This window comes from Panulirus ornatus, chromosome 58 (genome assembly GCF_036320965.1).
Source record: "Panulirus ornatus isolate Po-2019 chromosome 58, ASM3632096v1, whole genome shotgun sequence".
Classification (NCBI taxonomy): Eukaryota; Metazoa; Arthropoda; class Malacostraca; order Decapoda; family Palinuridae; genus Panulirus; species Panulirus ornatus.
The window spans coordinates 21,049,824-21,063,442 of NC_092281.1; the positions used below are offsets into that span (position 1 = coordinate 21,049,824).

At 41.6% G+C, this 13,619-nt stretch overlaps 1 protein-coding gene across 1 annotated transcript; it reads right to left on the minus strand.

Moving 5' to 3' along the window:
• Window positions 1-10,753: 10,753 nt before the first annotated feature.
• Window positions 10,754-13,581, minus strand: LOC139766796 (crustacyanin-A2 subunit-like). Its single transcript, XM_071695717.1, is given in 4 exon segments — window positions 10,754-11,491; window positions 11,493-11,542; window positions 11,737-11,953; window positions 13,454-13,581. Coding segments are annotated over 4 exon segments (573 nt in total). The 5' UTR covers window positions 13,577-13,581; the 3' UTR covers window positions 10,754-11,308.
• Window positions 13,582-13,619: the final 38 nt, after the last annotated feature.

Here is a 13,619-nt window from a genome sequence, read left to right on the forward strand (position 1 = left end):
GTTAATAAGAAAGAAAAAAGTCATCTCCATGTCTCACCAGCTTGAGCAGACGAGACAGCCTTATGAATTTTATACAGCATGACCGTTGCGTGGGAAGTGGTGTATCAATCTCGTATCTCGACCACAACAACACCACTGTGGAAGTTAAAATGCAACCGCAACCACAAGTGAAGGTCATGCTAATAGAAAAACCGTACCCATCTGTCTTGGCGTCTCTTACGTCAACGTTCATTTGTTTTGGATAAACTGATGTGTAACTTCGTTTTGATAACTCTGCTGCCCGTGAGGCAATATGAACCATTTGAAAAATGATAAAAAGAAAACCTGACGAAGAAATGCCTCCATTAACAACTCAGCTGCTCAGTGAAATGTCGCTTACTTTCGTTCACATTTTATTACAGTCCCTGTAGCAGTGGCTGGGACCTACCCAAGCGTTACGAGGGTGGAAGGTGAACCATAGTGGTAAATGCCCCACAGATACTAATGATTCCTTCTCAGGTATGGCGGCTCTACGACCAGCAACTACTTTCTTCGGACAGATAGACCGTGTGAAACGGAGACCTACTTTCTGTCCAGTAATCCTTCGTCTTATGTTGTCATTGTATGGCAATCATTCCCCTTTAGTCTCCGCTTTTGGTAGCTCCTTCAACCATCACTTGAGACATTCGCTTCCACTTTCCAGAGTTGTGGAAGTAAGGGTTGTGTACTGGTTATGACCTGGTGCTAGCTGAGAGGAGTTATAGTCAGTCATGACGCGTGGAACTGTTGTTTTTTTTTTCTATCTATCCCTTTCGTTGTCTGTGGGTTGTCATCACATATATATAGAGTCAACCACTTGCCTGTTCCACCACCATATATCCCTTCCGTGTCTCGATTGTCCATGTCATTTCCTAGTTCATCCTGGCATCTGTTGGGCACACCAGTTGCCGTCGTCCGCTACGGTAAAGTTGTGAAGAAACACGGAGATGAGCATGGGTTGTTTTACCTCATCCTGATGAGCCGAGTAGAAGTGCAAGTATGAGCATATATATGTTGGTTCTCTTCTGCTCAGCTCATGAGGATGATGTAAGACAATTCGTGTCCTCCTCACTGTTCCTTCGTGTGTACTTCATTCGCCGTGACGTTGCTCCTCAGTCTTCAAAGTAACCCAAAGACCTTCACTGACAAATGTTTATAGAGTGCCAGAAACATATTCTTCTACTCAAAAGCCAAGGACCCTTATAGCACTAAAATCCTTCTAGGACTACTTGTATCATAACTCCCTAAGTCTGCCACAACTACTTAAGGTATCTGGTATCAGTAGGACAAAGTAGTAAAAAACTGAATTAAAAAAATGTAGCAGCGTCAGTATAGCATTCGCGTCGGGCAAGGATCAAGTGCTCTAATCCTGCAGGTGCGAGATATCAGCCATCATACTGATTTGAACAACGCTCAGAAAATTGCATTTTGTCATGTAACTGAGATACAAATATAGAATCTAGCATTACGAAGGAATATAAAAAAGTTTTCGCGATGATTTCAACATCAGTCTCGGCACATACAAATTAGGTCCTAAACGATCCAAAGTAATGTCAACTTGTACAGGTTTTATTAGCTAATCCGTGACCTGGTAACTGCTTTTGTTAATTTAACCCTTGCCTCTCGTGATCACATCTCTTACTTGACCTTCCCGTCTGACCTTCGCCTGATACGGTTATGTGCTTTATATAGTTAGTGACTGAGTCTGAAAGAGTATGACAGGAGAAATTTGAAAGTAGATGCGGATGAAGGCAATGTTATTCATTAGGTTTAGCAAGGTTGAAGGACAAGTTCGCTGGGAGGTAAGCTTGAATGAAGAAGAATTGGGGGGAAGTGAAGTGTTTTAGATATCTGGGAGTGGATTTGGCAGCGGATGGAACAATGGACACAGTAGTGAGTCATAGGGTGGGGGAGGGGGCGAAGGTTCCGGAAGCGATGAAGAATGTGTGGAAAGAAAGAACGTTATCTCGGAGTGCGAAAATGGGTACGTTTGAGGGATTAGTAGTTCAACAGTATCATATGGTTGCGAGGCATGGGCTATTGACAGGGATTTGTGGAGGAAGGTGCATGTGTTGGAAATGAAATGTTTGAGGACATGTAGTGTGAGGTAGTTTGATCGACTTAGTAATTAATGGGTAAGAGAGATGTGTGGTATTGGAAATCTAGCACGGGAAAATTATCTTTGTCAATTTCACTACACCTTAATCTAATTTATAACGAAGTAGTTTGTTTAAAAATGAGGAGAAACCAATCTTCACCATATCGGCTGGAGCCAAGGAGGACTGCACCAGTCCGGGTGAGGAGCGAGTGCACCGCTGTTACCTACATCATCTCGGGAGGAAAAAACTTTGCTACACATGACAGGATCTTTAATGAAGACGTTGGTGGCAAAGTCTGCGGACAGTAATGGCTAGTATCCATGACTGCCCCAGCCCCGCCTCTACCTTAATGTGATGTTTTCTGCCTCATGAAATGCTTCTGTTGTTGCTCTCATCCAACTCCTTAAAAGAAAAGATCTTATGTAATGATCGAATGTTGTTCGATAGGTCACAAACCATTTTCGAAGTACACACTTGTGATTATATAAATAGAACAACCATCTTTTCAGTGAACCACTTAGACACACAATCATAAACACAATAAAAATCGTGTACCATTTACACCGTTCAATCAAATAAACTATCTCATCAGTGAGACTCAAGGATATCATACGGTTTTTAATCCTTTAGCAGGATGTTCATGACCCTCAGCAGGAGTATGTGGGGATCCTTGTGGTGGAGGTGACACACAAGACGTCAGCCACGCAGCCCACCATCCTCCTCCCTCCCATCTGTGACCCACAGGGGACCTCACCAACCACCGTTATGATGACTCACAAGACTAAGTCATTCCTATCGACCACCTCATGATGATAAGTCACCAGAAACTCAATCACAGTTCGTCTTGCTGAGACAGTTCGACTCTTCAGCGAACGCTGACTGAAGCAGATGCTAACATAGTCTAGTATCTTATATACGAAGGTATTTCTGGGCCTCAATATCTGTCTTTCTCAAGCCTCCTCCATCAGAAAACCACCACAGGCCCAAATATCTTCTTAAGAAGACTCTCCCCCCCTCCCCCCCCCTAGTAAGTACACCAGCGAGATCGAAGATCTTGTACTTACCCATATTTCCAGCAGCTAGGGTCCAGCAGGTCGTAGACAGCAAGTAAGGCAAAGAGAAGCGCCACATAGCGATACCCATCCTGGCGGCCGCGCCTTATTTACATCATCCTGCTCGTCGACTGCAACACAAGAGGAACCGATTACGCTACATCCTGACGATTACGCTACATCCTGACGATTACGCTACATCCTGACGATTACGCTACATCCTGACGATTACGCTACATCCTGACGATTACGCTACATCCTGACGATTACGCTACATCCTGACGATTACGCTACATCCTGACGACCTACGTCACCACAAACAGTGAGGTGGTTAATAACTAACAACATGTTATGATGACACTAAGAGAATTTTCAAACTGTTCCATAATTCATTGGTTAAGAAGGACACAACAGGAATTAAGGCCACATGTTCAATAAGTACGTCGACTGATGAATATAGAGACACGAGGTTTGTCTGCTTACATACCGTAATGGGTGTTACGTCTTGTCAAAGTGAGGGAACAGGATTGAGACTGTGCTCAAGTAGCCGTGGGCATGTTGTGCCACCTACAATAGTGGTGGGCTTTTGCCGCTCCACCTACAGCATCTCTAGGGTTGCCGCGCCACCTACAACATCTCTAGGGTTACCGCGCCTCCTACAGCATCTCTAGGGTTACCGCTCCACCTACAACATCTCTAAGGTTACCGCGCCACCTACAGCGGCCGTGGTGCATCCAAACCATTTCCGGTAGTTGTGGTGTTGCCAAGCCACGTACAGCAGCAGTGGATCTACTAAGCCCAGTTTTGGGGCCCTCCACGCCCTCTTGTGACCACACGCCACACACCATTGCGTTCCCAGCGCCCTCTTGTGACCACACGCCACCCCTTGCCTCCCCAGCGCCCTCTTTTGCCTCTATTCATTACTTCCTGTATGTGCGCCTGCAATGCAAATTTTCCTCTAGTTTAAAGTCATAGTTATGTAAACATAACGTGTGTGTGTGTGTGTGTGTGTGTGTGTGTGTGTACAATCAGCTATTCTTCTGATATAACGAGGTTTGTGCGCCAGTGTGGCTTTCTGTTTTCAGGAAAAAAAGATACATTCTTATTCAGGGTCACAAATCAGACCTAACCCACTGCTTTCAGCTGGACCTGAATCCTCCTCCTCTCCAGATGTTACGACTCTCCGCAGAACATTCAAGGGAATAACCAAACTACCCTAACTGGCGAGGGGTAGTAATCAGCAAGCAGTTTGCTCTCTCCCTCTCTCTCTCTCGTATACGTAAGGAGGGAAGAATGACGTATTGGGAGAGAGAGAGAGAGAGAGAGAGAGAGAGAGAGAGAGAGAGAGAGAGAGAAATGGTGGATACCTGACCTCATTTACGCCTCCCTCGCAGTGACATTCATCAACACAGAACCCAGCCCCTGCAGGTGACCACATCACCAACCGTTGGAGCCACAAGGAACGACGAGTCAGGTCCCAGTCTGAGAGACTGTGGTTGCTAGCCTGGCTTGGCTGGTCCCGTGAGCCATCGAGCCAGGTCGGGGTCGTGTTGTGGTTGAATTATCTCGATCACACACACACACACACACACACACACACACAGCCTGTGTCAGGATCTGCTGTCGTCACGGAAGGTGAATCGGACGCAATTTACCAAATAGTTGGTGAGTGAGAGAGAGAGAGAGAGAGAGAGAGAGAGAGAGAGAGAGAGAGAGAGAGAGAGAGAGAGAGAAGCTGCGAACATCTGCCATGGGTAAGTGGCGACGACCTGTGGCAGTCTGTCTGTAATGACTGGCTACATCCTCTGCCCCTACAATGCCATTGGTTTGTACGTCTTCGAAATCCTGTCTTTATGATTACCTTTGCTCATAATCACAACTGTTTTAACCTCATCTGCTTTAGTAATAAGGATTTCATTATTTTTTTATCAAATTGTTAATAGTACCCATAAATCTTTTTTGGACAATTAGGATCCACTGGTTTTGACAAACTGGCACACACTAAACCTTTGCAAATGTTAATTTCATCATTAGATAGTTTACTGTACTTTTCTAAATCACAGAATGACCCTGTAATATCAACATTGTTGACTTCCTTGTTAGAGCACACAAAACTTAACCCGTTGCCGAGGACACACATAGAATCCTTGCCCAGTTGTTCATAGGATAAGTTCATCACAAAAAAAAGGGTTTGTGTTCCCTCTGAGGCCTATTCCGTTCACTTCTTAACCTATTGTGACAGTAGTCCAAAATAGGGTTCTCTTGTGGTGAGTCGTGTTGTGATGAGTATGGTTATCCATTTGAAAGTTTCGTTTCTTCGCTCTTGAATTGCGAAAGGCCTCTCTCCTCTTGATCTTTAATACAATGTGTTTCTTCAAGATGTTATTTTGAAAATCATCAAATGGTCGACCAGACAACATCAACAATCGTTGGGGTAGGATAGATCCTGTCATCAGTTGTTCATCGATGTGATTATTACACGAAACTGCACTTGCGAACTTATCGTCTTAAATTTCCAGTGGCTTATCAGCATATATATATATATATATATATATATATATATATATATATATATATATATATATATATATATATATATATATATATATATATTTATATCAAGTGTGGATGAACAGCTGGGTTGCCTGTGGACCGACTACCACAATCAAGATTCGAACCTATGCGCTCGACCCTGGGCGGCCCGTGAATGCGTCATGGTCAGGGAAGCTAACCGCTACAGCGCAGGATTCCATATACAAATATATACATGTATATATATATATATATATATATATATATATATATATATATATATATATATATATATATATATGCAAAAAGTACACACGTGACGAGTATACATAAGTTGCAATTAAAGACACGAGGAAAAGGAAAATACGAAGCGTCTATCGCTTTCGTATATTTACGTCTTCAGGACTGAGCACAGATAGACAGATCTAGAATGTAACAGGCCAGCCACCACTAGGTGCCACTCTTTCCCATAACAACCGACGTAGGTTATATCATGGACGAAGGCTCACGTAACCTCACTTATAAAAAAAGGCAGGTAACAGTTTCTCAAGGTGGTTGCTCAGGCTTGACCCTTTCACCTAAATGGCAATCATAGTATTTCTAAGAACTCTACCTTCACGCATGATGGTGAGTTACATTGCTGAAATGAAAAATTGCATTTCTGTTCTTAAAAACACCTGGTTGAGTCTTCTACATAGCTTGAGCGATAGCGCGTCCCTATGGCGTAAGACACCGATCATCATAATACATCAATACGATTAAACACATATTACCTATTTCTTCCAAATGAATGCGTCCAAAGCGCTCGTATGACTTCTGACTTTGGTGCCTCTGATAATACGAATTGTAATTCGTCCATTTCTACCCCCTCCTCTAGTTACGCAGTGACCTCCGTACACAGGTGAGAGGGAGGTGAGTGCTAGTGCATTCCTTAGGTGATCATGACCTTAATCCTCCACTTTATCATTTCCCTTGCTAGGTGGATGACGCTGTCAACTCTTACGTTCAGCCCTACTCTCATCTAACACCATTTCTGACTCCTCTTCTCTTCCCCACTCTCTTGCCGATTTGAACTAGACCCTCTATCCTTTCTGCCCTAATGAGGTGTCGTAGTCTCCATTTTTATATTATTTTCCACTCCGTATTTTGTTTGTAGAAAGTCCTGAGTCCTGAAGGTGTAAATATACGAAAGCCCTTGACACTTTGTATCTTCCTTTTCTTCATGGTTTTACCTGTATCTTATGTTCACTCGTAACTTGTGTACTTCTTGCCTGAGGACAATGAATAGTGTGAGACGGGTTGAACAAGGCAAGGGAGGGAAGTGGAAGGTGTGGTAGTGAATGGAGTATGATGTAGAGTTGGACATAATGTACTGAAATGATGTGCACATATGGGAAAGACCAACGAAGAGAGACAGACAAAGACACGCAGGTAAGAAGTGGAGGGAGGAATGGAGTGAAACAGGTTTTAAATTACCGGAAGCCACATCATACAGGAGGGTGGGAGTCGTGAATGCGATGGAAATAGAACTAAAACGATTTGGTGTACAGGAATAGTCTGTGAGGCCTGGCCGTGGGTAAGGGGGCTCTAGTTTCGGTTTTATCACACATGACAGCTAGAGAATGTAAGTTTAACAAATGAAGCAGCTTTGCGTCGTCCCTTGTGCTACCTCATTAATGTGGTGATAAGCGAACATGCATGTAAAAAAATAAAAAAAGAGGAACCTTTTTATGATCAGACGCGCCGTCTTCTATCTGGTATTTAGCATTACAGATAGCTCTGTTAAGTATCATACATTCTACTTCGCATTATGAGTAATTGTAACTCCTTTTAGCGAGTATTGATTAGATTATACCTGAGATGCTTTGTTAACACAGGTGATGGTGGATGATCAAAGTCCTCTGAACCAACGTGTTTGTTATGTACTGAGTGAAAAGGAGAATCGAAACGCCTCCTTAAGTAGGTTTGCGAAACGACATACCCAGGGTGAACGTACTTGATACAGTTCGTAAAGGTATTTAGGAAAGGTATTTAGAAGGAAGAAAAAGTAGAGAAGGTCAAGCTTCTAAAGAGTAACATGACTTCACGAAATGGGCGAGTCAAGCCGAACTTCAGGAGATCAAGTACATATATAGAATCAGAGAGTGGACGGGTTTTTATCTAGCAAACATCTGTCTTTTTTCTATCTAGCGACATATTAGCGTTGAGCTTAAGCGGACCTTGAGCAAAGTTAGCGAGAAATCGTATACGTGGAACACGGGAAAATATAGCAAGAATTCTTATACGCGGAACATGAGCAAATTTAGCGAGAAGTCATATACGTGGAACATGCAGAAAGTTAGCGAGAAATTCTTCTTCGCGGAACATGAGCAAAGTTAGCGAAAAGTCAAAGCACTCAGTTGAAGGACGTGGTGGATATACCAAGAAACGAAATGAAAAAGTCAGACCACGAGAAAAATTCTAGGAACAGTCCGCCCGTGAGAGTATATGATGAATGAGACGTTCAGTTCATAAAAGAAACGATTAAAAAAGAAAACGCAACGACAGAATTTTCCCCTTGAAACCAGGTATTAAAGAAATTGACTTTTTTGATCAAAATATCTAAATCAAAAGGTTACTCTAATTTCAAACTTTAACTTTATATATATATATATATATATATATATATATGGTGTTACCGGACTCCAACTACATGTGGTAACGCTACCAGCGAGAGCTCACCCCGTAAAGTGTTGTATCATTGTCATCGGACGTAATGGAGTACGGAGTACAGTGCTGTCAAAACCTTTCTTGCCTTAAATAAGCCCGGGCTACGTTGCTCTTACGTAGAGCGTAGCTTCGAAACAGTAAGAGGTCCAAGCAGCTCCCCTACTACAAAAAGCTGTTTTTTCGTACCCAGAACCCGATTGCGCAGGATACGCAAAACCTAGCATACCACATCGACAAGTATAACAGAACTGAGACACTCACTGGGTTGTATCGTTTCTTACCCTATAGATATGGACTGGATGAGATCCAGATATCTGCAGAACCAACTGAGACTTCTTGTAATTTCTTTCCTAATGTGTTTGCTGGCCGTAGAGAACAATACGACATAGTGGCGTCACCTTCCCATACATCCATTCGTATACTGGAAATCCTCATTAACCAATCAACAATACACTTACCCTCTTTGTTAAGGTATTCCACTGCTACACCATCCAGTCCAGCTGCTTTGACACACTACAGTTTATGCAAGGTTATCACCCCTATTTCTATTTTAACTAAACCACTTATCATGGCTTTGTCAAATATACCATTCTGTCATCGAACACATTTCACATTCCTTCATAGATACTCATTCACTTCAGATAACTTCTTCCTGTTGCTATAACCCCAGTAGCCCACTTCATCGATATTCCTATTACATCTCTTGTCTTTCTCATACTACCAACATCCTTCCATTTTTTTTTTTCTCCCTGAAGTTTGCTTTAACTCGCTCGCACCAACTCTCATTTGCTCTCTTTTTCAGCCCCCGGACATCCTCTTCTTGACCTGCTGCTGCTTTTTCTTGTAGATTCGCCATGTACTCCCTCTCTGCAAATAGTGCCCACACATCTTGTTTTTCCCTTTCACTAGTAACCTAACTTTGTCATCGCAATATTCACTATCCTTTCTCACGTATACATACATATACATACATTTCAACGTATACATACATATACATACATTTCAACGTATACATACGTATGTATATACACAAACATATACACATGTACACATGTACATACATATTCATACATGCTGCCTTCATCCATTTTCCTCGCCACCTCGCCACACATGAGATAACATTCCCCTCCCCCCCACCAAGGTAGCGCCAGGAAAAGACAAAAAAGGCCACATTCGTTCACACTCAGTCTCTAACTGTCATGTGTAATGCACCGAAAAGCACAGCTCGCTTTCCACATCCAGGCATCACAAAACTTTCCATGGTTTACCCCCGACGCTTCACATGCCCTTGTTCAATTGACAGCACGTCCACCCCGGTATACCATATCGTTCCAGTTCACTCTATTCCATGCCATGCACGCCTATCACCCTCCTGTATGTTCAGGCCCCGATCGCTAAAATCTTTTTCAATCCATCCTTCCACCTCCAATTTGCTCTGCCGCTTCTCTTCTTCCGTCCACCTCTGACACGTATATCCTCTCTGGCAATCCTTCCTCACTCATCCTCTCTATGTCTCCAAACCATTCAAAACACCTTCTGCTCTCTCAACCATCACTGTTTTTATTACCACACATCTCTCTCACCCATTCATTACTTACTCTATCAAACCACCTCACACCACATATTGTCCTCAAACATTCCACTTCCAACACATCCACCCTCCTCCGTACAGCCCTATCTATAATCCATGCCTCGCGACCATATAACATTGTTGGAACCACTATTCCTTCAAACATACCCATTTTTGCTCTCCGAGATAACGTTCTCGCCGTTACACATTCATCGCTCCCAAAACCTTCGCCCCCTCCACCACCCTGTGACGAGTCACTTCCGCTTCCATAGTTCCATCCGCTGTTAAATCCACTCCCAGATATCTAAAACACTTCACTTCCTCCAATTTTTCTCCATTCAAACTTACCTCCCAATTGACTTGTCCCTCAACCCTACTGAACCTAATAACCTTGCTCTTATTTACATTTACACTCAATTTTCTTCTTTCACACACTTTACCAAACTCAGTCACCAACCTCTGCAAGTACCTTTGGATTCTGATAAGACTAGTAATGCTTCAATTACCCATCGAGAGCTTGGGAGTTTTCTTAGTACACCTGTTGCGTCACAGTGAAACTCAGTAACGAGCCTCCTGTGATTTTTTATTTTTTCTTCATCTTTTTTCCTGGAAATTATTCTTTAGTACATACCCTTTTACTTTTTCTATTCCAGTGATTAGATTTCTATTCCTTTCATGACTCTCTTCGTCGTTGTCATGTATATATCTAGCTTCGTTGTCATGTGTATATCTAGCTTATCCTGTGGTTAACGTTGACAGAAAAAGTCTTCACCATCGTGAAAAATTGTTTATTTATTGATTCAGCAACAAAATTTCAGGACTGAATGAAATTTTTTTGTATATTTTTGTCGTTACATTCCAACAGGCGTTAAGGGTCGTTACATGCCAACAGGCGTTAAGGCCTAGTACAAATCAAAGGATAATGTTCACAGTTCTCTTATAAACACTGTCTCTTACAAAAACTGAGCTCATCAAAATAGTTTTTGTTCTTTTAAAAGTCAATTGAACAAAGTTGAACTTTAATCAAACCCAACTACTTAACATAGCCTTAATTCCAGAAGAAACATAAACATGTACATTCACTTACGTAAATAAAACATGAATATGTCCTATATATAATATAAACATGATATTTGGTATATGCTCTATGCTAGAAGAAGATTTTTCGTTAACAGCTGTACCGATCAAAGCTAATTCTGGACCATTTAATCACGGGAACCTTAACGAACAGGGTTTTTAAAAGATCTGATCCTCCAGGAAAGTGGGATCAATTTAATCATGCTTTACATCCTAACATCTTTCGTGGTAAAAATGTGCAAAAGAATGTCTTAGGATCTGTAGACGCATTCAGCAGTCTGCGACACAGGTACAAACTTGGAGAACTCGACACCATTCTTTTGGAAGACACTGGCACACTTCTGCAAGGCTGGGCCTGAAGTCTGAGCTGTGCGGGAGAACACGAAGCCGAACTCGGATTTGAAGTTACCGGTGGAGATACAGCTATAGACGCAAGGAGTACGTGTCGTAGTCAGTCTCTATGACCTCATACGGCGCTGCAAACACTGTCGCAAGAGAAAAGAAAATAACAATAAAGTTTAACTTGAGACAAAGATTTCTCGTTATGAAGTATCCATATTTTATTAGATATGTACTTTCTTGAATATATTTCAACAAAAGAATGAAAAGCAGTATAGTATCACAACTTTTTAATATGTATAGGGAAATATTTCCCCAAGTTTATGTTGCCTTCACTTACCTGAGGGAGCGTCAAGGAGCATGTGTGCTGCTGGGAACTCCTTGGTAGGGTAGATCTTGAGGTCTAGGGAGAGATACTCGTTGTTACTGTTGAAGCCGCCGGTAGTCACCTTGAAGCCATAGTCGGTATCAGAATATTCGTAGGTTGAGTGAATGCACCGACTCACCGCCTGGTATGGGTTCTCAATCATGTGGGTATGGTACCATCGTCCAGCATACTGTGGGAAGAAAAAAAAAATGGAAATCAGTGTCTTCGACAGTTCTTGATGCGATTTTTTTTCAGTGGAGTCCATTTGAACCACTTTTCATAATCTGCCCAAGCAGAACGTAATATCAAAAGCAGTCTTCATGTAACAGACATAGATCTACATAAAATTATTGTAATGCTTCTGAAACATGTATTCAAAGCTGTGAATGGATCGTTTCGAGAAGATCGAACATTATGAAAGATCTTTATGTTTACCATAACTAACATGAAAATTTAAGTATATATATATATATATATATATATATATATATATATATATATATATATATATATATATATATATATATATATATATATATATATATATATATATATATATATATATATATATATTGGAAAGGATCACAATTTTGCGCGTGATCAAGATATTCATAAGAATATATATATATATATATATATATATATATATATATATATATATATATATATATATATATATATATCCTGATTCGTCCGTTTTCTTACCTTCAGGTTCTTTGGTTTCACAAACAACTTCATCCCACCACTAACTACCCTTCCTCGCACGCCCCAACCCTCCTTAACATGCCACAAACCTCTCTTGCACATGTAAGCATTGCTTCCGCAAATAATTTCAATTCCTCGTCCATTTTCTTACCTTGGCTGAATATCACTTTTTCCCAATGTTCACTCAGTTTCTCCCACTATCTCCTCACACAAGCAAGTCTTTCCAAGTTCTTCATTTCACCACCTTTTTCCCTAAAGCTCCCACCAAGTAGGTTCCTCTTAGCCCATTTACTTTTGCTTGTGCGTTTTTAGTACATCCATCATTTAAGACATTAACTAGTCAAGTCCGCTTATCATTTATTATATTTTCCTTCATAAACTTATGAACGTATCTCTTTTTTTAAATCACGTATTCCTAAGCTATCTTGTTCTTTTTGAGTACACAACGCCACAAAAGTTCACCGTTTTCTTTCCCCAATGGGCATCCCAAACCCCACCATTATACCCTCAACTGACACATCATCCCCCACACTTGCATGTAAATCACCCATTTCTGATATCTGATCCCTAATGTCAACACTGCTGACTCACCCACCCACTCAGCTCCTCCCAAATCACTCACCTCTCTTTTTCAACCCTTTCTCACTGCCAAGTGTATCAATACTAACAGGAATCCACTATTCATCATCCACCTGTTCTTTCCTTAACTTCAGTCTCGAGCTGAAGTTCCTATGTTTCCACACACCCCCACAACACCTCCTTCTGCACAAGTGTCAACAACTCCTTTGCTCTTGCCCTCACACTAACCCTACAGCTTAACTCCTACAGTGTGTGTTTGTCTTCAAAAACATCAAGACAAACAGGTAAGACGACACCAAAACAAACGCTTTTACAAGTGCAAACCCATCCTCGTATATTTGTACATGAAAGATGTAAATACGGTAAAACAAAGTACACTAAACATAACTATACGTTGAAAGCTTACCCTTCGAAGATCAAAGTTGTCTTGGAGTTGAACAGCAGCACATTTTCCAGAAGACACAAACTCTGGAATGCCATCGCCGGCCACACAAATCACAAGGGCAGCTGCCAAGACTGTAGCAAACATGTCTGTAGCTATGGACTCTGGTGCCGACTGGCTTTCCTTGCCT